The sequence below is a fragment of the Hermetia illucens genome, chromosome 6, assembly GCF_905115235.1.
Source record: "Hermetia illucens chromosome 6, iHerIll2.2.curated.20191125, whole genome shotgun sequence".
Lineage (NCBI taxonomy): Eukaryota > Metazoa > Arthropoda > Insecta > Diptera > Stratiomyidae > Hermetia > Hermetia illucens.
Genome location: NC_051854.1, coordinates 48,574,562 through 48,599,307, shown reverse-complemented (window position 1 = coordinate 48,599,307; position 24,746 = coordinate 48,574,562). Strand labels below are relative to the sequence as shown.

At 41.9% G+C, this 24,746-nt stretch overlaps 2 protein-coding genes across 3 annotated transcripts in view; both read right to left on the bottom strand.

Annotated features, from left to right (window-relative positions):
- Positions 1–786: 786 nt before the first annotated feature.
- Positions 787–7,970, bottom strand: LOC119658994 (NADH dehydrogenase [ubiquinone] 1 alpha subcomplex subunit 2). The gene is made up of 3 exons (XM_038066876.1): positions 7,786–7,970; positions 7,625–7,731; positions 787–932 (listed from the first exon to the last, which is right to left on the bottom strand). The coding sequence occupies exons 1-3, from the start codon at positions 7,881–7,883 to the stop codon at positions 850–852; spliced, it is 288 nt and encodes a 95-aa protein (XP_037922804.1). The 5' UTR covers positions 7,884–7,970; the 3' UTR covers positions 787–849.
- A 3,322-nt stretch (positions 7,971–11,292) lies between these two features.
- LOC119659069 (probable pseudouridine-5'-phosphatase) overlaps positions 11,293–24,746 on the bottom strand; it is a 39,116-nt gene continuing 25,662 nt past the window's right edge. Inside the window, exons 2-3 of one of the 2 annotated variants that reach the window (XM_038066978.1) lie at positions 12,783–13,007; positions 11,293–11,959 (exon numbers count right to left, since the gene is read on the bottom strand). In XM_038066978.1, coding sequence (XP_037922906.1) covers positions 11,553–11,959; positions 12,783–13,007 — 632 coding nt within the window. In that variant the 3' untranslated portion in view covers positions 11,293–11,552. Of the gene's footprint in view, positions 11,960–12,507; positions 12,727–12,782; positions 13,008–24,746 lie in introns of both variants that reach the window. The other variant, XM_038066979.1, reaches the window with a different exon arrangement.

The following is a 24,746-nucleotide window of genomic DNA, read 5'->3' as shown; positions in this document are numbered from 1 at the left end:
GATTTACGTCTTATATCTAACTGAATTAGGCACTACCCGCAAAGTTCATTAGCACGCATATATTATATACCTACATAGACACATGTCTGGTTGACAAATAACTAAAAAACCAAAAACAAAATAATTGTCTGCGACCCAATTCGTAAGAACTCATTTCGTTGTGATATTGACGTCATGCGGGTTGTAGAGTGCACGAAATTCACAAAAAATGCACCACTGTGATTTTTTTCAGATTTTTCGGTTGGATAGGTTCTGAGAACGAGACCTGTTACACTTTTTGTGGGTCATATTTTGAACCCTCACTCCTCTGTTTCATCTAATATCAAATATTGAACCAGATTCGAAAAGTACTAATTGAGACCTTTCATTTGACACCCTACATGGTTACATTCTGTGAAAAAAAAATTTGCACCCTCCATTCACATGTACGGGGAGCCCCCCCTTAAACTTAACACAAGATGGCGCCACTTACTGCATGTAAAGGGATCACCAGAATACATACTCTCACCAATTTTCGTGACAATCGGTCTAGCCGTTTCCGAATAAATCGGGTGTGACAGACAGACAGACAGACAGACGGACAGACAGACACCGTCTCGATTCTAATAAGGTTTTGTTTCACACAAAACCTTAAAAGGAGCTCATGACTGCTTTGTTTCGGATCATGCGATGCCTCCAAACACTACTAGCTTGCCGCGGTTTTTAAAATCCACTTACGCCCTTTCAACTTCAAATACTCTCAGTTTTTGAACATTTCAATTAATTTTCAAATGGCAACAAAAACAGTTATACATGTAAACTAAATTTATTTACTCCTTCAAAGCATCAACAAATACCATAAGGAAGAATTTACTTTCCTAAAGCTTCCACTTGCTTCATAATATCGTCAGCTGATTGGTTCGTTAGTGGTACTGATGTTTCCTTTCCTTTTTCTGAAAAAGTAAAAAAAATCGAATTAGATTGATTAAAAATGAAGTCAGATAAACCCGTCGAGAAGCATCGCACCAAATAAAGACAGCTTATTCAACAGATTTAACGGATATAATAATTTAAATTTAATAATTTAAATCCTGCAATAGGAAAAAAAGTGTTGCATGTTTTATCGATTTTGGTGAGAGAGGGGGAATCGAGCCTTCAATTAAAAAATTACAAAAGCTCGTAAATTTCATCATTACCTGTCTTCCTCCTTCGTAGCTTAATAATGTCTTCCTTGTTCGTAGCTTGATCATGTTTATTGAGTTGAATTACCTAATTAGTATGCGATAATAAAATGAAGGGTTGATCCTTTTTCAGGATAAAGAGTATGAAAAGGCTGGTCAGACGTGTGAGAGGTGACAGTTGATTGTTCTTCAAATTAATTAACAATGTTCTTTGAGTGTCTTAATTGACGGAAAAAAAGACCACGCCTAGGGCAGAACGAAAAATTGTGGGAATTGCGGTTGCGAACCGCAGGGCACCTTTGATGGAGCTCAATGAAGCGGTACACGCCGCCGACGTGGAAATTTGGAACCGAACTTTTGCGAAGGTGATTGAAGGATGGCGGCTTTCAATGCAAGCGGCCAGTAAAAAACCACGCTTAACTGAGATAATGAAGAAAGCGAGGATTGCATTCGCTATGGAATATGTGAAATTCGGTGTAAAGTGCTGGGAGAAGCTAAATATTAATATTGTAATTTTTTACTCAATATTCAATATGTTCCAAATAATATTTTCTGACAAATCGACATTCCATTGCCTTACGGAAACCAGTGGGTTTGTCAGAAGACGTACAGGAGAGAAGTTTGATGAACCCTGCTTGATGCAAACCATTAAACATTGGCAATTTGTAATGGTATGGGAAGCAATCACCATTAATGGGCCAGGACCCCTTTATTTCGCCGAGAATACCATGAGACAGGACCAATATAAAAGAGTTTTGGAGACCGTCGCGCTACCATATTTTGACGAAATCAGATTTTCAGCATCTTCGTTTACCTTTAAGCAAGATGGCACCAGCCAGAGGGTAGTATAGGTCCCAGGGCGAAATGTGGATTGGTAACCACGATGAAGCATAAAACTTGGGAAGTACCTGCTGAACCAACACCAACAGCTCTACTACCAAACTCCCTCTCCACTTCCACGTGGGGACCGCTGCCAGCTCTTTTTTAAAGAGAAGGTGCAGACGGAGAAAGATGAAGGCGAGTCTCACGCGCCTAAAAACGAGACAAATTGTACCAGCTGGTCCTCCAGATTGGAGGTTGAGTAGGGCTGACAATACTACACCGAAGTTACGAAGATACAAAAGGAGCCTCGGACTGGACGGATAATACAACGACGAACCCGGCAACGACAAAGGAATAACGATTGGCGCATTTTCTCATGGAACGTGTGCTCCCTGTACAGACCGAATACTATTGAACAGCTGATCGATACCCTGTCCCAATATAAGGCTGATGTAACAGCGTTGCAAGAGATGCGCTGGACAGGGATCGGTTTCCTGGAGAAGAGCCACTAGACCAAATTTTATAGCGGGCATCCAGTAAACCATGTGCTCGGAGTAGGTTTCTTAGTCAGCCAAAAAAATGAAACCTGCTGTTGTCGACTTTGAAAATATAAACGAAAGGGTATGCACACTGCATTTGCGAGGAAAATTTAGAAATATAAGCCTCATAAACGTTCACGCCCCTACAGAGGAGACTGTAGATTCGGAGAAGAATATCATCTACGAGGCAGTTGAGCGGACCCTCGAAGCCTGTCCCAAATAAGATATCCAAATCATACTTGGAGATTTCAACAGTCAAATAGGGACGGATCCCGTATTCAGGTGATACGCTGGCTCCCATAGCTTACATAGAGACACCAATGACAACGGGCTACGGATTATTCAGCTAGCAGTATCGCACGAAAAGGTTGTTGGAGGTACCTGGTTTGCGGTCCACAAACATACGTGGGCCTCTCCAGACGAGACAAGTTTCAACCAAATTGACCACGTGCTGATCGCATGCCGCCACTTCTCAGACTTGATGAAAGTAACAAAATATAGGGGGCCAATATAGACTCGGACCACTATCTCGTTGGCATGGTGCTCCGAGCTCGAATAACAATACCACCCAGAATCCCCTCTGATAATCAGGTGAGAGTTAATACTGAAGCCATCCGCAACACAGCACTCCGCAACAGCTATAAAGGGGAAATGGGTGCCGCAATAACCGCAGTCAACAGAGATCCTGAAGATGGAGCATCAACTAATGATCTTCACAATCACCTGAAGAACGTTATAATAAATACGGCCACAAACATACTTGGCACCAGCCGCAGAAAGAGTCGGAGGGCTGGTTTGACGATGAATGTAAGTTAGCAACGAAATGGAAGAATGCCGCATACCGAGTAATGTTACATTCTCAAAAAACGCGGCCACGCGCTGAAACTTATCAGAAACTCCGGCGAGCGGAGAAGCGACTTCACAGACGGAAAGCCAACAAGTCTGTGAACTGGAAAAGTACAGGGAGCAACCGCACCAGACGCGGAAGTTTTACCAACAAGTCAGGAAGATGAAGCCTTGCAAACCTCGATGCTCATCTTGCCGAGACAAAAAGGAAAATCTAATTTTCGACAGAATGGGATGAACTACAGAACAACGGCGAGATGGAGATCCCGCCAACTGAAGACGACGGACAAGTACTGTCACCACTAAGTATAGAAGGAACAGTCGGTCCAATTGATCGACCCAAAAATCATAAGTCAATAGGAGCCGATAGAATTACAGCCGAATTGATTAAATATGGAGGCGACCAATTACACCAAGTGGTTCATCGACTTGTGCTCATGGTGTGGGACAGCGAATCAATGCCTGACGACTGGCAAAGAGGCATTATCTGTCTCATACATAAAAAGGGAGATATCACACAGTGCAGCAATTATAGAGGTATCACGTTGCTGAGTACCATCTATAAGATATTCTCAGCTATCTTGCTAGGGCAGATTTTCTCTCTGCAGCAAACGATGGAAAAACTGTTGGAATATTAACATCAGTTGCACCAACTGTTCATCGACTTTAAAGCCGCCTATGATAGCATTACCAGGGTAAAACTATACACGGCCATGACAGAATTTGGTATACCGATGAAATTAGTAAGACTGACTAGGCTGACCCTCACCAATGTGCGAGGCCAGGTAAAAGCAGTAGGATCACTCTCAAGACCATTCAACATCAATAATGGTCTACGACAAGGGAGTGCCCTATCAAGCGTCCTCTTTAACCTGGTCCTCGAGAAAGTGATCCGTGATGCTGAGGTAAATGCGAGGGGTACGATCCTCTTTAAGTCCACCCAACTACTGGCCTATGCTGACGATATCGACATCAGAAGAACCACCGGAGACGTACAAACTGCCTTCATCCAGATCGAGCAGGCAGCGCGAGATCTTGGGCTGCACATCAATGAAGGCAAGACAAAGTATATGGTGGGAACGTCAGCACCAACCAACATCCAACCGCACTGGTCAAACGGGAAGAATAAAGATAGGAGACTACAACTTTGAGACCGTTGATAATTTCTCCTATCTAGGGTCGAAAATCACAACCGATAACAGCTATGACGATGAAATACGCGCACGGTTGTTGGCTACCAACAGAGCCTATTCCAGCTTACAAAAACTGTTCCGCTCGAAACGTCTCACCATAAGGTCAAAGCTCTTACTGTACAAGACAATGATCTTGCCAGTCCTCATGTATTCCTCGGAAACTTGGGTTCTTAGCAAGAAAAATTGCGAACTCTTGATCCCGTTTGAGAGAAGAATCCTCCGAAGAATTTTTGGCCCCCTACATGAGGATGGACGATTCTGTAGCCTACACAATGACGAAATCTATGAGCGATACCATGACCGTCCGGTTGTGGACAAAATCCGGCTCAATAGGTTACGGTGGGCGGGTCACTTAATCCGTATGGATGAGGATGATCCCAGCCTAGACCGGATACCGGGTGTTGCGTCGTTGATGATGATGATGATTGAGAGATGGGTCGAGCGCAAGCATGGAGAATTAAATTACCACCTAACGCAGTTCCTTACGTGATACGGTGGATACAGGAAGTTCTTGCATCGCTTCCCACACCCGGAGCGTGTTATGTTCCAATGTCCTAGATTCGCGAATGAAAGGAGGTTAAACGATGCTCTCAACGCACTTATCGGACCCCATAATTTCGTGGAGAAAATTTTGAGTTCCGCAGCAAACTGGAGTGCGATAAGCCAAACTGTAACTGCGATACAGGAGAAGCTGAAGGAACTTAAACGAACTAGGAAAGCGCGACGGACGCGTTACTTAGTTGCGCTGGTGTAAACCAAAGCCCTCCTCTGGAAGTAATACTTCACGGTGGTCCCGCGAAGATATGGGCGGAGAAGTGAGGGTAGTTTTAGGGAGTGAGAATCCCACACACTGCCGCAACCTGGCGCATCAGCGTCTTTGTAAGGTTTTCACCTCCACCCAAAAAAAAAGGACTTCTTCCAGTACACTCGTTACAAAACATCCAGCGGCAACTTGGCCCAGGTGAGGATAATGCGGAATGGAGAAGGTATGTACGTTGAGAAGAGGTGAGAAATTGATTCCTTTCAGAGTCAGAATTTTCGCTGGGGTGCGGTGTAGAGATATGCAAACAAAATAGCTGACGTTAAAGACCTAGAGAAGCCAGCATAGTTTTTACCACGGTCTCGGATTTTCTCTCTACGGCACCATCACTCGTCGTAATGGTCGGAAAACGCATTGAAGTTGCTTCGATCATAACTTCAAAATAAGAAGGTTTATGACATGAATTAATTGGAAATATCTCCAAATATAAGTTCTTTGCAATCTTGACAGTATTCTACAGCGAACATTCTGAGTTTGAGCTGTGCGATTTGTAGTGACCGCGGCTTCGCGACGGGAGCGGAATCTCATTCGGCTCTTTCTTAATTAATTTGCTTAAATAATGCATTTAATATTGTGCAGTTACGCTAATGTTCGCCGCAGATTGCACATTATTGAATGCATTCGGGCGAATTAATCTTGACAGAGGTGAATGATTTGCCGCATCCGCAGGCGCATGTTGCCGCAATATGAACTGAACAGAGTTCAAGGCAATGTAGCGGGAAGTGAAGCGGTGCTGGGTTGAGAAAGAGGTCGAAGGCCAGGAGAGTGATTGGATTTTTTTGGTTGACGAAGAGATTGTGGAGAGTGATAACAGTGAATTGAACGAATTGGTAGTGATTTACTTTTCCCCAAAATAGATATATTTCAATAAATATGATATTTTAAAAACTCGAATTCGTGACGACGAAGTAATTTAGTGAAAAAATTAAAGGAGATTGTGAAAGGACGTGAACAGCGCGAACCCTTTGTCGTCTCCATTCCATACAAAATAAACCTCCGGGACTACCTCGAAAACTAGCCGTGTTGTGGTTTAAATTAATATTGACGGTAGAAAATTGTGGAAATAAATTGTTACAACAGAAATCAGCGGAAGAAAGGCGAAGAGGCGGCTGCAATTGATGTAAAATTTTCGGGGAGGCTTGCCCGGGACAAACCATTCATCTAGCCGGATTCGGTAGTGTGTTTTCGCAGCCCGATCGGGGAAATCCTCGCGCACAGCATTTGAAGTTTTTCTTTATTATTATAAAAAAAAGAAAAATATAAACAATTGTAAATTTTCTTTGGGAATTCCTAATGTTCTTAATTTTCTTCCCACCACAGAATTGTTCACCACGCCGAGCTCGGAGTGTTTAATAGCAAATGTAAGTGTAAAGTTTTTTTTCAAATTTCTTTTTTTCGTTTGGCCTGAGGATGTCAAGGAAGGGTGGGAACCCCAGGCGCCTCATTCGAGATCTGAGGCGGAAGAGGCAATAATCGGGATTGTGATCCGTCGTGAATCTTCCCCTCCTTGATCGCGGCACTCGGATCCGGAGACTTACGGCTCCACGCGCGCGGTCTGGTCGTTATTCGTTAGGCCGTCGCGAATTCCCTTGTATTGTCTATTTTGGAATCCGGTGCGGACCCACCGTGTAATAATGAAGCGTGAGGGATCAAAGCACTCAAAGGAGCCCCCCCTCCCCCCCCGCACATACACATTCCCGAGCCTGGCTAGCACAGAGGCGTGCAAGAACTTGTCGACCAAGCACTTTGATGGAGCTTCAATCTTTGCGGGCGGACCTTCACGGTCAACTTCGCCAATTTTTTTAGGCTTCTGGGATAGCTCTGCCCTCTAGGTCGTTGCCGGCCACTTACAATGATCGCTCTAATCATTCTACTCACTTCAGTTCATTACAGCTTCGCAAGAAAAAGCAATAGACTATCTTTTAAGTGCTCTTGTTGTTTACATATGAGCTGATTAAACTTGTTATACGAAATAGAATATAAGAAGGGCTGCATATCATTATCGATTTATTATTGAAGATATTCATGTGCTCGTAGGAGCTTGAACTTTTGAACTAACTGCCCCGGTAACTTAATCATTCTCCATAAATGCTATATTCAGTTATTTTCTGTCTACCAGCCAATCAATCAACTAAAGTTAATAAAATATTCTAAAGTTTAGAGATATAGCGAAGGCTTTATCCGATCTCAACGCGGCACTGTTTTGTGAACTCCTAGATATAATTTTAACAAAGTTTGAATTACCATATCTAGCCCATAGTCTTGGTTGAATTCCACCGCATTCGCGAATCAAAATCGGCAAATTTGGGTTGTCCTTCTTCAAGTTAACATAGTGCCTTTGAACGAAGTCCCTGGAAGTGCGAAAAGGTTAGGAGGCTGTTGTGTAACACAGTGAACAGTAATACCTTGCTCCCTTAGATGCGTCGCTAGTTTGGCATAAATGCAACCGAAGTTCCTTCAATTGGGGCACCAACTTTGCGTTACGAAGCAAGCTCAGTCGCATTGTGGAAATGTTCCTTGACTAGTAGAGGCAACCGGAGAAATATCAACTTTCGTCTGACAAGTTGACAGTTGTGTCAGCTATAAATATTCATTTTGTACCGTTGGCAGCAATGTTGAATAATTTTTTTGTAAGCGCTTACTACAATGGCGGTTTTTGGAAAACATTTTATTCAAAAAATTCCAGACTCACAGACATGGACTTAGATGAAAAGAAGATTTGATGAAGTCACGAGCGAACAATCTTTGTCTTAAAAATTATTAATTTTCTTTAACAAAATAGATGGTGAAAGGGTTAACAGCGCATTGCTAAAAGGCAACTGAGCGTTGAAAGCGGGATAAACAAATGGAAGGATATGGTTGGCTAAGAGAAGAGAAAGATAACGTAAAAGTATGTTGCTCCATTTGTACATAGTTAAAAACTCAAAATATTCCTCAGTATATTTCCAAGATTCCAAAATATACATATATCAACATATTGACGAAACGAACAATGGGAGTTGTTTTAATAACACCTGGACAAGCAAGATTTACTGCTCATTGCGGTGGTAAAGACTGGATCAGGGGCGAGCAGCTAAATAGCTTTGACCCGGCTCACAGTGTAGCGTGGCGGTTATAGCACACTCCTTAATTTTTTTCCAAACCATAACAGATCCGTCACCAAAGTTAGACGTTGCAAAATGGCACCGTACTTTCTTAAATTAATACCAATAACTGATAAATTCGTCTGGGGGCCTTGAAGTGTGTAAGAGCACTTCATTCAATGCCGTAACGTTACACTACAGTATTTCAGAACTCTGTAGGAGGCAATGTGGTCAGCATTGTGCTCACCCGAGAGTATTACTCAGACAAATCCCACTGCCACCAGTGAGATTCGAACCGCGACCTTCCGTACGATAGTTTTGTGCTCTAACCACTCAGCTATCCGGACACTTCGACCTTAGATAGGAGAAATTATCAACGAGCTCAAAGTTGTAGTCTCTTATCTTCATTGTTTTCGTTTAACCAGTGCGATTCGATGTTGTTCGTTCTTTGGTTTTTGGTGCTGACGTTGTCACCATGTACTTCGTCTTATCTTCATTAATGTGCAGCCCAAGATCTCACGCCGCCTATTCGATCTGGATGAGGGTAGACTGTACATCTCGGGTTGTTCTTCCCATAATGTCAATATCGTCAGCGTAGGTCAGTAGTTGGGTGGACTTGAAGAGGATGGTGCCCCTCCCCTTACCATCTGCATCGCGAATCACTTTCGTCAGTCCCAAGTTAAAGAGGACGCATGATAGGGCATCTTTCATTCCTCACATAAGGAAACACAAAACCTTTCGCGCCTAAAGCTTCCAGCTTCAGGTTACTCGACCTATTTGTTTTTGTTTTACCTAACTTGTGGTGCTCAGAGGTGGTGGCGAGGAAGATGGGGCGGCAACCCTATCGGCCAAACCAAAACCAAGTGGTCGAGGAGAACCTCGATAGTGGTGGCACCGGGAGACGCTGTAATTACTTTGGTTTGCCGGTCGTGATTCAGTAGGCGAATGCTCCAAAGACCTAATTAGGGCGATCAGACCCGAGTCTGCACGGGGACTCATCTGAAGTGGCAAATTGGTCACGAAACCTTACCAGGGGTATACTGGTACCATGGGAACCGGGAAAGCCCCTGGATTCACATACTTCGGGTGAACTCCTGTTGTATGTGAGGACAGCTCGGTTATTTGCGGTTGGCCCCCCTAGTGGGAGTTTCATGGTGGTTGTGGTTGTGCTCACGCGAAAAGAGACCTTCGGGCCTCGACGTGGTGTTCCGTATCAACACGGGTGCCGTACTCCATAGTTCGGTAGAGATTTAGGTAATTCTTGCATCCACCAATATGAATGCTAAGCCATGCACTTGGTATAGACTGGTACCGTTGTTGCTTGTCTCAGCGGGGCTCTGATTGTGGTCACAAAATCAATCCGTGTCTGAAGAGGACCGTAGGATTAAGTCTCACGACAGGTGCCTACGTAAAACACTATGGGCTTCACTTTACCTAACTTGTGGTATTCTGGTTTCTGCCATCCCATCCTTCAAAAATATGTTTTCTGAAAACCCTCATTTTGAGCTTTCTCTTTCTCGAGAGGTACTTCAATAGAACCTTTTCCATCTTCTTTGCAGGCTTACTTAGAAGCATCTATAGATTTTTGTGAAGTCGGCGCATAGCAACTTCAATAACCGCGATGGCTAGATATAAAAACTCTTATTAATTTGACTTGAAAAATTAATTAGCGGCATGCGTATTCAGTAGTTGTCGACCATGCATCCTTCTATTTCGTACGCTTAACCCGTTATTGGCCAAGGGGTCGTATGCGATCCCCAGATTTACGACTTTTTCTCAATTTTCCAGTCGTGCTTTTTAATGGTCTAGTTAATCGAATGTATCAATCAACTATTCCTAAAAGCAACAAAAAATGTCTAATACTCAGATGCAATTCTATGAGGGTAAGGATTGTTGAATATACGCCTAGTTTGGTGAATATCCCGATCATCATTTTCGAATAGTTTTAAAATACTCAAATACATCATTTCCAAACGTTATTCCACATTTATTTTATTGTTCCAATGTCTAAATTTCTCCTATCTAGGGTCGAAAATCACAACCGATAACAGCTATGATGATGAAATCCGCGCACGGTTGGTGTCAGCCAACAGAGCCTATTTCAGTTTACAAAGACTGTTCCGCTCGAAACGTCTCACCATAGGGTCAAAGCTCTTACTGTACAAGACTATGATCTTGCCACTCCTCATGTATTCCTCGGAAACTTGGGTTCTTAGCAAGAAAGATTGCGAACTCTTGGCTGCATTCGAGAGAAGAATCCTCCGAAGAATTTTTGGCCCCCTACATGAGGATGGACGATTCCGTAGCCTACACAATGACGAAATCTATGAGCGATACCATGACCGTCCGGTTGTGGATTAAATCCGGCTCAATAGGTTACAGTGGGCGGGTCACTTAATCCGTATGGATGAGGATGATCCCACCCGGAAAATCTATAAGGACAATATCTATGGTAGAAAAAGAAGACGAGACAGACCCTGCCTGAGATGGAGCGATGGCGTAGGTCAGGACGCCAGAGAGCTTTTATGGATATCGAATTGGTGGATCTCGGCGCAAAACCGAGGTGTCTCAGCAGGCCTAGACCGGATACCGGTTGTTGCGCCGTTGATGATGATGATTACCATTTGAAACATATGAATTGGTGGAGAAGAATTTAGTGGTTTTCAAACCCAATGTTTGCAGTAAAACATTAGTAAAATCATCGAATCAACTAAATTATTTCTTCCTACTACAAAATCGAACTAATTGAGCGTGAATTTAAACCAAATCGATTCATGCCAAAACCTATCCTAACGGGTTTACGATAAATCTGTTGCTTGATTAAAATTCTGCTGAAATATTTTATTTATTCTTTTAATATTTATTCGCCTTTCAATGGCGTAAAATTTAAAAATAAAGATTTCTGAATGTATTTACAAATTACACTTTCTACAAGACAATGAATGTCATGTAAAATTCCATAAAAAGAATGAAAAACAAAATTTACCACACAAAAGTAAAATTGTACGTTCATTTCTTTCATCTCACATTACGGTACTAACTCGATAGTTTCACAGGAATTTATTTTGCACTTTATCTTGCTACTATGCTTAGAACGCCGGTAATCCAAAATCTTCGGGCTTAAATTCCTCCAATGAATTCAGAACTTGAGTAGCCCCTTCCCGCATCTCCTGTGGAACACGTGAATCGGGAACCATGACAACTTGCATGCCAGCGGCTCGTGCTGCTTTCACCCCATTTGGTGCATCTTCAAACACTAAACAATCTTCCGGTTGCGGTTTGTCACCGAATCGAGAGGCTGCTACTAAAAATATATCAGGAGCTGGCTTTCCAAACTTCACTTCAGGATCTGTTGACCCACACACTTTATGGTGGAATTGAGTGAAAACGTCCATGTGTCGGGCTGTTTTGATTTTCACCATATCCTCACCAGAACTTGTGGCTAGACATATTGGAATATTGTGGTTTTTCAAATGCGTAACGAGTCGTGCAGCTCCTGGAAGATTTTTTTTTTTAATTTGAAAATCAAATTTTACGTTGTTGCCTCTTTCAGCGAATGGTGAAAGCATAATTTGAATGATACATTACTTGTTATAGAAGCAAAAACATCACATAGCGGAAATAAATACAAACTTATTTTCTTTTAGCGGATGTTCTCAAAATAAAATTACATTTGAAGGAAGTACTACAAAAATTCCATAGCCATATAAATACAAATATAATTATCTACTTCTTCTTTCATTCGAAATACGTAATGGGAAAATATGAGGTAATAATGGCGCAATGCCTGGAATATAACGCTAACATAATAATAAATAAGTACAATGCGTATTTTTACATGCTGATGATAGGAATCTAAATTGTTGCATTCCAACCTGAGCCCATCTTTGCAAATTTAGGGTTAAGTTCAACCAAAAAGTAAACAGCGAAAAAACGCCAGCCAATTATTTTCTTTCTATTAAATATGTTACATGGTCTTGCATTAAGTTGTGCGACAAAATGATTTTTTTGCTATTTTGTTATTTTCACACAAATGAAAAGTACCTGGATGTAAATCGGCTTTGCCTAAATTGACCAGACTTAGCTCTGTGAATTTATCCAAGAACTGTTCAACAGAAATAGGAAGATTTAATTCAGTTACTGCGATTTTTGCTGTTAGCTGTTCAGTTGTTCCCATAATACGCATTCTAACATCATATGGATATGGTTTACCATATATTGCAGCAATTTGCCGAACCATACCCTCATAGATGGGCTCAGTATCTGGAATGAGAAAAAGAAATTCCGAAAATTAATAAAATGCACTTTGTGTAACTCACCAGGTAGTATCTCTGCATAAGGCATTAGTTCGTGGCAATATTTTATTTGTAGTGCAGAATATTCTTCCCAGGTCATTGGTAAATTATATTCTTGGACGATACGCTCAGCTACTTGTTTGTGGGTATTACCCATCACAGAAAGCTTCACTTCCCACGTATATAGCTGGCCGTCGCCATATTCATCCAGAATTCTTTGCGTCGCTTGCGTGTAAAGTTTTTCAGTATCTGTAAGGGCAATGAATCCGAAAATAAACTTGTAATATTTTATATTGATGTGAGAAAGTTTCTGTTGCCGTGAGAGTTGATTTCTTACATGGTTCTTTCGTAAATGGTGACCTTGATATTCAAATTATGGAGGGAGATTTGCAGATGAAAATTAGCTGTGAATACATTATGTATATTCACTTGCATTGTGCCCAGAAACTCGATTCAGGCATTGTCCCCAAAAAGAGCAGGAATAAATAGCTCAAGACAATTTCATTTATAAAGGAATATAAATCTCAACTCAAAATGAAAAGTAATCTCAATTATTGGTCAGTCATTTCACATTCGATTCACATCTATGAAAAGGACTATGGAAAGTGGGGACTGTACTACTGACTATATGTACTGAGAACGAATTTTCAGTTTACAACAGAAAACAAAGCTGCATCAAGAAATGGACTGAACTCTTACGATCCATATGTTTTTAAAATTAAATATCCTTCGCTCGTGTAAGCAATTTAACAAACAAAACAATGGCATTGAAATCCGTTGGTTCTTGGCGAATGGCAAGCGCCACTTTTTAATGCGAATTGGCGTCGTGTTGTACAAAATTTTGTGTCAACTTTCTTTGTCATCACAAGTTTATTTTTTCTAAAACTCACAATAAAATATATAATTAATAACGCAATAAAAAATTAAAAAAATAGGAAAGATGTTTTCAATTTTTGGAAAAGTAATACCGAAATCAAAATGGTGGCTGCATTTTCTATTAAACGAAGGATTCTCACCTGCACCTCACCTGGGGTCAAGCAGTGCACTGCAGGATAGACTGACGCGGAACATAGCTTCCTGAGACCAACCTATCTCTCTCTGAGGATGAGCTGTCTCTCCTCTGGGGCGATGCGTGGCTTTTCAGAGGCCAAGCCTCTCGTCTACCAAGACCGTTAGCGAGTGGTGATAGCCACACCCTGTACGAGGTGACCCTACTATTAACAAAACGCTCCCCCAATCCCCCACCTCCCCAATCCAGGAGCCCACATGGAGACAGTTTTTCTGTCAAAAGCCGCGACAATAGAAACGGAAGACCTTATGGGCCTCCTAATCACTCAGAATGAAGATCTCCATACCCGACTATGGAGAGTCTTCAGAAACAAGGCGGAGGGCAAGGGTAAACTCCTCATCGGGGGTCGATGACTGATCCCTGGAGGCAATTAAACGTCGGAGTTGTCATATCGACTACCGATTTGGCAACATACCCGTGCATATGCACAGGGAAAAGCCGAGGAAAGATACCTCGGAGGAGACAACGGGTGCAAAACATACCAAGGTCCCCGAAGAAGCCTCGAAAGCCATAGAGGCGGAAAGGACTAGATCAACCAGGGAAGTAGACTTGCTACCCAGTGAAGAGCAGAAGCTGAACGACCTAGACCTAAAACTCTTAGGGCTCAAGGTGGACAGCGATGCGCAGGAAAGCGCCATGTCGGAGGAGAAGGGCGACACTCCGGCAGTGGAGAAGAGCTCCAAACAATAACGGAGCCAATGGCCAGCGCTAAGATAGCCTAGATAAACCTCCAACGCCCCCACAAAGTCTGGGGAAGCAGCGACACCAATCGTAGAGGTGAGCACCTTCTTGAATTAGTTCTTAGCAATAAGTTAGAAATATATAACGTAAGGAACACTCCAAAATTTGTGACCAGCACCAGACAGGAGGTACTAGATATAACTCTAGGAAATACCCTAATGAACGGGATGGTCAGGAATTGGAGGGTGTCGAATGAACCCTCTATGTCTGATCACAGGATAATCAGATTCGACATTGAGGGTAACTCCGAAATAGGAATAATAATAAGGAATCCAAGAGAAGAGCGGATTGGGAATCCTACGCAACGCACTTGAGCAACAACATTGCCCACTTCATGGGGGCGGTGACATCAGGAGCGAACTGGAACTAGAAACAGTGGTGGAAAACCTTAACATAGTCGTCATTAACACATATGAGGCCAACTGTCCGACTGAGACAATTAAGTCATCAAGGGATGTACCATGATGGAACAAGAACCTGGCCAGAATGAGAACAGAGGCAAAACAAACCGGGGACTGCCAGAGGTACAAAAATGCACTGACTACGTATAGCAACGCGGTCAGGGAAGCGAAACGGAACAGCTTCAAGGAATTCTGTGAAGGAATCGAACAGGCTTTACAAGGCTGTACCCAAAGACGGGGGAATATCCTCTGTTTGAAAAATGAAGATGGGACATTTACCGAGAATGAGGAGGACAGGGTACACCTGCTTCTTAGAACTCATTCCCCGGGGTCTGCCTGACAACCCAACAACGAATAAAAGGGGAAGGAAGGAGAGCTGGAAACTAGCAAAAGAGGTATGCTCAGAAGCTAGGCTAACATGGGCAGTTGGAATTTTTAAACCACTGAAATTTCCCGGAGTAGATTGCATTTTCCCAACAGAGAGGCCTAGGAATCATCTTAGAGTCTCTTCTGAGGGTGGTAAGGGGGAGCATAGCACTGGGATACATACGAAGGACATGGAGACGCACAAAAGTGGTCTTTATACCGAAAGCGGGTATCCTAAATCTTTCAGACCAATTTGCCTAACATCGTTCGCACTCAAAACGGTGGAGAAGGTCATAGACAACTATACTAGAACTAACTTTCTAAAGCGTAATCCCATACATCACTGTCAACACGCTTACCGGGCAGGACGGTGAACAGAAACTGCTCTGTATCAGCTGACAGAGGTACTACGGGAAGAAATTGCACTGTGCGCGTTTTTGGATATCGAAGGAGCATTCGTCAATACATCGTACACAGAGATACAAGGTGCCCTGAGCCACAAAGGAGTGGGAAAGACCCTGGCATTCTGGATGGGCAAAATGTTAGAAAGCAGGCAAATAGAGGTACCGACAGGTACAAATTCTATTGTCATGAACACCACTCAAGGCTGTCCACAGGGTGGGGTACTATCACCGCTGTTGTGGAGTATGGTAGTGGATGAACTCGTGGACGTTTTAACAAATACTAGAATACAAGTCCAGGGTTACGCAGACGACATTGTTTTAATCTGTAGGGGCAAAAATGAAGATACCCTATATGATAGAATCCAAACTGGACTAAGGGTTACTAGTGCCTGGTGCAGAAAGGTGGGACTGCGGATCAACCCAGCCAAAACCACCATAGTACCATTCACTAGGAGGCGTAAGCTTGATCACCTGAGAGCCATAACATTACATGATATGGAGGTGAAACGAGAAACAGAGGTCAAATATTTGGGAATTACGCTAGACCAAAAATTACTTTGGAAGACACATGTTGGAAACACTTGTCGGAAAGCCACGAGGGCTCTGATGACTTGCAGATCGATAGCACGAAAAAAATGGGGTTGCAGCCCGAAGATACTACTTTGGACTATATACTGCAATAGTAAGGCCAATGATTACCTATGGAGCGGTAATTTGGGCAGAAAGAACCGAACTCAGCACAAAAGCCAGGGAATTACATAAGCTCCAAAGGCTGGCTTGCGTGCGTCCTTTAATCTGCAAAGGAACTACAGGGGGCAGAACATAGCTATTCATACCGATAGCCAAGCAGCGATCAAGGCACTTAGGTCCAACCAGGTGAACTTTAAACTGGTGTGAGAATACCTTGAGAGACTGAATACACTCGGCTCATCCAACAAGGTCTGTATACTTTGGATTCCATGCCATGCTGGGTTGGCAACGAGGCAGCGGACGAACTAGCCAAGAAGGGAGCAGGGACGCCTTTACACGGGCCAGAACCCTTCTGTGGAATCGGAAACGGTTTCATGGCTATAAATCTAAGAAATGAAGAGGAATGGTTGAGGGAACTATACTAGGCGGGCCTACCAAGGATGGAGCAGTCCAGGGAGCTTATTGGGGGATACGAACCCACACGCACAAAGGATTGCTTAAACCTCACTAAAAAGAACATCCAAATCAGTGGGAATTCTCACAGGTCATTGTCGGCTGAACTATCACCTAGGGAAGCTAGGGATATCTACGGACATTGCCTACAGGTTTTGTAAGGAGGAGGACGAAACGAAACCAAGCGATTCTCAACATTTTCCGAAAAACAACATTTTTTATTAATCGCCCGCCCCCCGGGCGGTGGGAAGGAGCTAGGATGTGGATTGGGATGGGAGGCATGCGGGAGGGAGTTGGGAAAGGAAGATGGGAGTTGCGCTGAGGATGGGTGGGTTTTGAAAACTGGGATGTGGAGTAAATGTCGTTGTAGAAGATTACTCTACCGCCGGGGTCGAAAAGGAGGTTACGGGACTGGAGAGATAGGAGGATTTGAGGGAACAGATGAGTTCATAGAAGATTCTCTTCGACGATCTCGATCTGCATGTCCTGGGAGATAAGTGGATTTGGATGGGATATGCATTTGTCGAGGAACTTGAGGGCATGACGGGCTAGGACGGCGTCGATGCGGGGCGTTTGATAGGAGTCATAGAGGATCTGGTTGGAGATGTATTTGGAACGGTCTTCGTTCTTATAGATATTGGAACAGTGACGTAGGATTCTGCGCTCTTTGAGACGGAGTCGTTCGATTTGGTAGGGGGAAGTGTCGGACTAGAAGTTGAAGCCGAAAATGAGGAGGAGACGGATAAGCTGTTTGTAGTAAAACAGCTTGACTTTCTGAGGTGTTGGGCTACAATATTTTAGGATTGGATAAAGGGATTTGAAGGCACCAGTTCCACGACTCAGTGTCTTCGTAATTTGTGGGAGGTGGGATAGACGGGAGTTCATTGTCACCCCAAGGTAGGTGACTTCCTTAATGGTTGGGATGGTGTCGTTGTGGATCTTCAGGGATATGGTTGATATGTCGCTCCTCATTTTCGGGGTCATCTTAGCGGTACCGCAGAATACGATGGTCTCGCATTTTTGTGCGTTTAGGGATAGTTTCAAGCGGGTAAAATACCGGTAGAGCTCGTCAAATAGGAATTCAGGCGAGCTTCACCGACTGGAATGTTTCTGGTGGAGGTGTAGAAGATGAGATCATCCGCGTATTGGAGGATTCGGATTGGATTTGGGTGTGGAGTTAGTTTGGGAAGATCCGCGGTGAACAGGGAGAAGAGGGTAGCGGAGAGAACTGATCCCTGAGGGATGCCAGTCGGACTAGAATATGGGAAAAGAGAGGTGTTCACGGAGTTGGACTTGGGATTTCCACCCATCAAGAAAGCTTTCTTGATTAGCTTGCAGATGTGCGGATGGAACTGAAGGACTTCGGAAAGCTTGTATGCGAGTCCGTATTGCCATACGGAGTCGAAAGCTTTCTTTATGTCGAAGAGACAGGCTATGGTCGGTGCGTTCAGGTTGAGGCCGAGGAGGACGTCCGATTTGAGCACGTGTAGTGCATGCTCAACCGAGTGTTTGGATCGGTTGGCGAATTGGAATTGTGGAAGTGAATGGTTGGAGTCACAGTGCTCGTCGATAATGAATTTGATGATCCGGTCGAATATCTTGGCGGAGGATGAGAAGATTAAGATGGGCCTGTAGCTGTCGGGATTTATAGGATTTTGATTTTTTTTAGGGATAGGAACAATTCGAGTAGTCTTCCAATCTGTTGGGAAGTGGGCGTTGATAAGACAGTGGTTGATGATGGACGACATAATGGGCGCAATGCTTGGGGCGCATTTTTTGAGGACGAACCAAAGCGATTCGCAGATGTTATACGCTCCCTTTTATAATTCGCAAAACAAGACAATGGTGCGAATTATATACAACGTAAATCCGCTCACAGTTCAGACCAAAGCAAGTGCGAAGTCGGAGCTAGGCACTTTTTTTTTAGGAATTTGGGAGTCCTAAGTCCGCATTCACTTGATGCCGGACCGGACCAAATGGCGAGCAACTTGCACTTTTTATGGTCCACAGACTCCTCTTTTTGAGTTTAACACCACCAGAGTGCTCTCCATTTGGTCCGGTCCGGCATCAATTGGATGCGGACTTAGAACTGAGAAATTCCTAAAAAAATAGGTACTCAATTTTTAATGCAATTTTAACAAAACAATGCAAAAAAATTATAAAAGACCTAATAGTAACTAGCACGAATCCAATATCGGCCTGTGGATGGCTATAGATGATTTTGACTGCAAAATTCCGGTCCAGGTTAAGAAGTATCAGGTTCAGTGTTACGCACTTATGAAGATTTCCAATATAGAGGAGAGGGATTCTCTCTATGAATAGTTCAGGAGAAGCTTCCTAAAGGTGAAATTGTGATCGTGGTGCGTGATCTGAATAGCAAGTTGTGTTTGCGACAACACTTTATTTATTTATTTATTTAACGGACAACAAACAGAGTAAACTCCAATTACTTATTGTCGTCAGGAGGAAGAGGCACGTTGAAAATGTGTGCGTGACGGTACGTGATGTCATTAGCGGCGGAGCATAAATCCAGATAAAATCTACGCTGTTGTAGGAAGGGAAGGTTCAGCATGCGAAGGAGGAAGGGGTAGTCCACACGAGGGAAGTTTTTCTTAAAGAAGAGGAAGCGAGTGAACTTACGTTGTACATTTTCAAGGGCAAGACAATCACAGTTACGGAAAGGTGACCAGATCACGGAGCAGTACTCAAGAGTATTCCTCACGAAGGAATTGAAGAGAGCTAAGGAAGGTTGGATGGAATCAAAATCAAAGGAGGAGCGAAGTATGCAACCTGACAATTTTGCTGCTCGATTGGTGACTTCGAGGCAATGGTTATCAAAGCGGAGCTTATTGTCGAAAGTGACTCCAAGGTCTTGAGTGGAATTCAAACAGAATAAGGTATGTCCGTTAAGAGATTTGGAGTAAGAAGTGGATAAGGATTTTACGGAGAAGCATATAGAGTGACACTTTCTGATATTTAGCGCTAAATCATTAGTCGAGCACCAATGAACCAGAGTGTCTAGGTTAGATTGAAGGGAAACACAGTCCATAGGCGCGATATAGCGGAAAACAGCTTAAAGTCGTCGGTATAGAGCAAACAGGGACAAGAAAGGTCGTTGATAAAAAATAAAAATAACAAAGGGCCCAGAATAAATCCCTGTAGAACGCCAGAGGAGGGAGAGAAGGAGCGGAAAGTGCAGCGGTCAAAAGAGACGCGGCAGGATCGGTTGGAAAGGTAAGAGGCAAGCCATAAAACAAGTGATATGGGAATGCTTAGAGACGAGAGTTTGGATAGAAGTATCTTGTGATTTACAGTGTCGAAGGCTTTAGCGAAATCAGTGTAAATGGTATGTACTTCTTGCCGTGAATTTAGACGTTTGGCAACAAAATTGGTAAAGTCAAGCAAGTTGGAGACAGTGGACCTACGCTTAACAAAGCCGTGTTGCTGTTTCACTATGTGTGGACGAACAACCAGTCACTGACATATCTTTCCAAGGTTTTGGAACAAGAGGAGAGGAGGGAAATGGAACGGTAATTCTCGGCAAGCGTACGATGGCCACTTTTGTGAATGGGGACGATAAGAACCTCTTCCCAGAAGCCAGAAAATGATTCTCTTCGAGTCTTTTGTTGAAAATAAGAGATAGGGGGAAGGAGATGGACTTACCAGTTTTGAGCAAAAAGAGGTTTGGAAGACCATTGCAGCCAGGCCCGATATTGACATCAAGTTTGTTAATAAGATACTCGACAAGGAGAGGGGTAAAAAGGGGAATGGTAGGTGATGCGGAGCGGGAGGGATTCGATTGGAGGTTTCCACCCTTTAGTGAGTCTTCAACACTGGTCAAATATTCGTTTCTGGACTTTGCTTGGGCTTGCGATGTTCAAGTGGAATGATAGAAGATTATTAGACTTTTGCAACTTCATCGCCTCGTGATCAACGGTACACTATTTGGTTCAACCGGTTGACCGATTAAGAACATCTACAGTATTTCTCGGTTAATTCCGTCCCTTTTAATTGATTTTCCCTTTTTATTGCATTAAAAGTAAGAGCAAATTTTTGTCCCTAAGAAAATGTCCACATGTCTTCCCGCTTAAATGCACAGCTAAAAATTGGTTGAAGAAATCGTAATAGACTTAAATGAATATTAGTTGTAATACAGAAAACCCAACAAATGTATATGGCATCACTTAAATGTTGTTTTCTTTCTGTCAAATGTGTCACTTAAGCTTCCAGCGTTTATAAAGATTCTGCAAGTTCATAAAGCAAGTTAAGTGTTTAAATTTCTTGTGAAATAACGGAAAAATCTAAAGTAGGTACGCATTTAAGAAATGTACACATGGTGATAATATCTAAAGTGCAAAACTTTGCATATTTTTCAGAAACGAATGAGTCCTAATAGACACGTAACCTTATCTTTAAAACAAAAGATGCAAATCATTAAGGAAATCAAGTGTAAGGAAAAAACCAAACAGGAAGTGTGTGTCAAATACAAATGCTCAATGTCTACGATCAATAGAATTATCCAAAATGAAAAAAACATTTTAGAAAACTCCAAAATGCATAACCTGTCAAGCAAGCGAATTAGAAATGGTGCATGTTACGATGTTGACCGAGCTGTTTCAATTTGGTTTGATCAAATGAGAGCATCGGGTGCAATCATTTCAACAAATATGATTTTGGAAAAATCAAAACAGTTTGCTGTGACATTGAACAAGGATTTTAATCCCACTACCGGCTGGCTGGGGCGCTGGCAGAAACGTGAGGGAATATCCTTGAAAAAAATTCATGGAGAAGCTGCATCTGCCGATTCGGAAAGTGCAAATAATTTCATCAACACACTTTTCCCGAATTTGATTGAAGGTTACAAATCATCAGATATATTTAACGCCGACGAGAGTGGTCTGTTTTTTAAAGCTTTACCGGTATCAACCCTAAGCAGAAAAGAAAGTCATAATAATGGATTTAAATCGTCAAAAGATCGTTTAACTTTGCTTTTCATATGTAATGCCACCGGTGATTATAAAAAAGTAATTATCATAGGTAAACCGAAAAATCCACGCTGTTTTAAAAATAAAATTGTGCCTCTTAAATACTATCCCCACCAAAAAGCGTGGATGACGAGGGAAATCTGGGAAAGTATTCTAATCTCTCTAGACGAGGAGATGGCCAAACAAAACCGTAAGGTTATTCTGTTCGTGGATAATGCTGCATCTCACAAAACAACAAAAATTCTGAAAAACATTAATATCCAGTATCTACCGGCCAATACTACCTCCTTGATCCAACCATTGGATCAAGGGATAATACACTCTTTTAAAGCGTATTATAGGCAAATTATAATACGAAAACAGATTTCTGCTATTGAAAGTGGAAAGACTATTGGAGAATTTGCGAAATCTATAAATATTTTTAATGCATTGCATATAATTAAACATGCTTGGTGGTTAGTCAGACCATTGTCTACAACAAGGTGTTTCCAAAAGGTAAATAATTTCAGTAAGTTGTGCGTTTGAATTAGCTAAGTATTATACTTTCAGGCTAAATTCATTTCCGAATGTGACGCAGCACCATCTGCAGAAAATGAGCAGGAGGATATCACTGAAACCATCAGTGACTTATCAGGGGATGAATTCGACAACTACATCCGTTGTGACGACAATTTGGTGTGCTGTGGACAACTTACAGATGAAGAGATAGTTAAAGAAATTTCATTGGAAAAGGAAGACAATGAAGACTACTCCGATAGTGATGCAGAGGATGAAATTCCTGATGAAATTCCTAGTCTTCCGAATGTGCTAAATTCCCTAACAACCGTCCGAAAGTTTTTATTGCCTCAAAATGAGTTCATACAGGAGCTGGAAAACATTGAGGAATATGTTTATAAAAACTATTTGAAAAAAATTACTCAGTCGAAAATTACTGATTATTTTAAAGAAACTCCTTCCTCAGAATGAAATTTTTACGCATTCTCCTTTATTTTATTAAATCTTAATATCCATTTGTGTGATTTTTGAGTTCCTTTATTTAATATGAATTTTTATGTCTTTGAGTTTTTAAATTTTTTAGTTTAAAATTAATGATTTGTTATTGGATTTCTTTCCTTTTTGTTTATGTTAATTTTTTTCATAAAATAAAATAAAACACAGGTAGTAAAGAAGTGAGTTTACTTCAAATCCATTTCCATTTCCAATTCCTTATTGAAAATGTTGTTTATTGCGTTAGACACGCAATTAACGAGGATTTCCATAATTGCGTCAGGTACGCAATTAACCAGGATTTCCGTAATTGCGTTAGGTACGCAATTAACCGGGATTTCCGTAATTGCGTTCCCCGCTTAAGAGAGTTGAAATTAGTGAAATTTTGCTGGCTCAATTAACCGGGAAATACTGTAGTCATATCCACCATATGGAGATCAGTAGTAGATTCAGGAAGGACGGACAATTTCATTGAAAACTAAAATTTCGTGGCTGTCATATAGTCTACAAAGTAGTAAGCAGGAGACATACACTTCATGCTATGCACGTGATAAGCTTATATTAGCGAAACAATAAAAAGATATGCAGTAGCAGTTAATGGCAATTGAATGAATTATATCGTAAGAAGCAAGAAAACTGTAATTAAAATTTTTTTTCACTGAATATAGTCGTGTAGGGTAACAAATGAAAACTGATATTAGTTTTGGTGTGAATTTAAAGTGCGTGAGTAAGGAGTCAAAATGTACGCACTTAAAGTGAGACAGGACCCATTTTCGGAAATTACCCAACCCAAAAATCCGAAAAAAATCAACAAGAATAATTGATATTCGCGTGAAATGTTAGAGTCGCATTTGTGAAGAATCTACTTCCTAAGTTCATCCTAGAAGTACTAAAGTGCACCGACATAGAGGACAGTTTCGTGCATACATATGGGTTTTATGGAAATCCGACAATTAGTGTCAAAGTTATAGCAGTTCAAACTTATCCATTTCGTGTGAATTTACCACATTCTAAGCTATACAAATAAGGTGCTGACGTCATAATTAACGAGAATAATTGACATTCGAGTGAAATATTAAAAGTCCATTCATGAAGAATTTATTTCTCCCCAGCCCTTTTTTAGGTTAGGTTTAAGTTTTAGGTTAAATTCTTCACATTTGCTAATAATAATAATAATAATCGTTGGCGCAACAATCCATATTGGATCAGGGCCTTGAAGTGTGTTAGAGCACTTCATTCACGGTACACTACAGTACACTGTAGGAGGCAATGTGGTCAGCATTGCGCTCGCTCGAGATTATTACCCTGATTTGACTCAGGTACTCATTCACAGCTGAGTCGACTGGTAACCGACGTCAAGTCACGATACAAATCCCACTGCCACCAGCGAGACTTGAACTGCGGCCTTCCGTATTATAACCCAGTGCTCTAACCACTGAGCTATTCGGACACATATAATATTACCATAAACTCAGAGTGTGAAGCGTATGAGATTGACTATTAACAATACAGGGCTTTCCATCAAATGATTTATTTAAATCGCTTTCTAAAAAATAGAGGGCAATGGAATTTTTGGTTATGTGACACAGAGCTGTCATGCACTCGGGATATTTAAATCGCTCAGTCCTGACCAATGACAGAACTGATCGATTTAAATATCTCGAGTCAATGCTATCAGCCAATGGGGAACTGCATTATGCTCTTCACATAGAGAAACACAAAACCTTTTATACCTGAAGCGTCAAGCTTCCGGTTTCCGGACTTGAACATTGAATATTTTTTTTTACTTCATTTAATCTTTTGTTCAATATACAAATGCAAATATTATAACATCTTTAATTGCAGGAGCAAATCGTATAGGTTGAAATTGTTCTTTTACAAAGCCGAAAGAA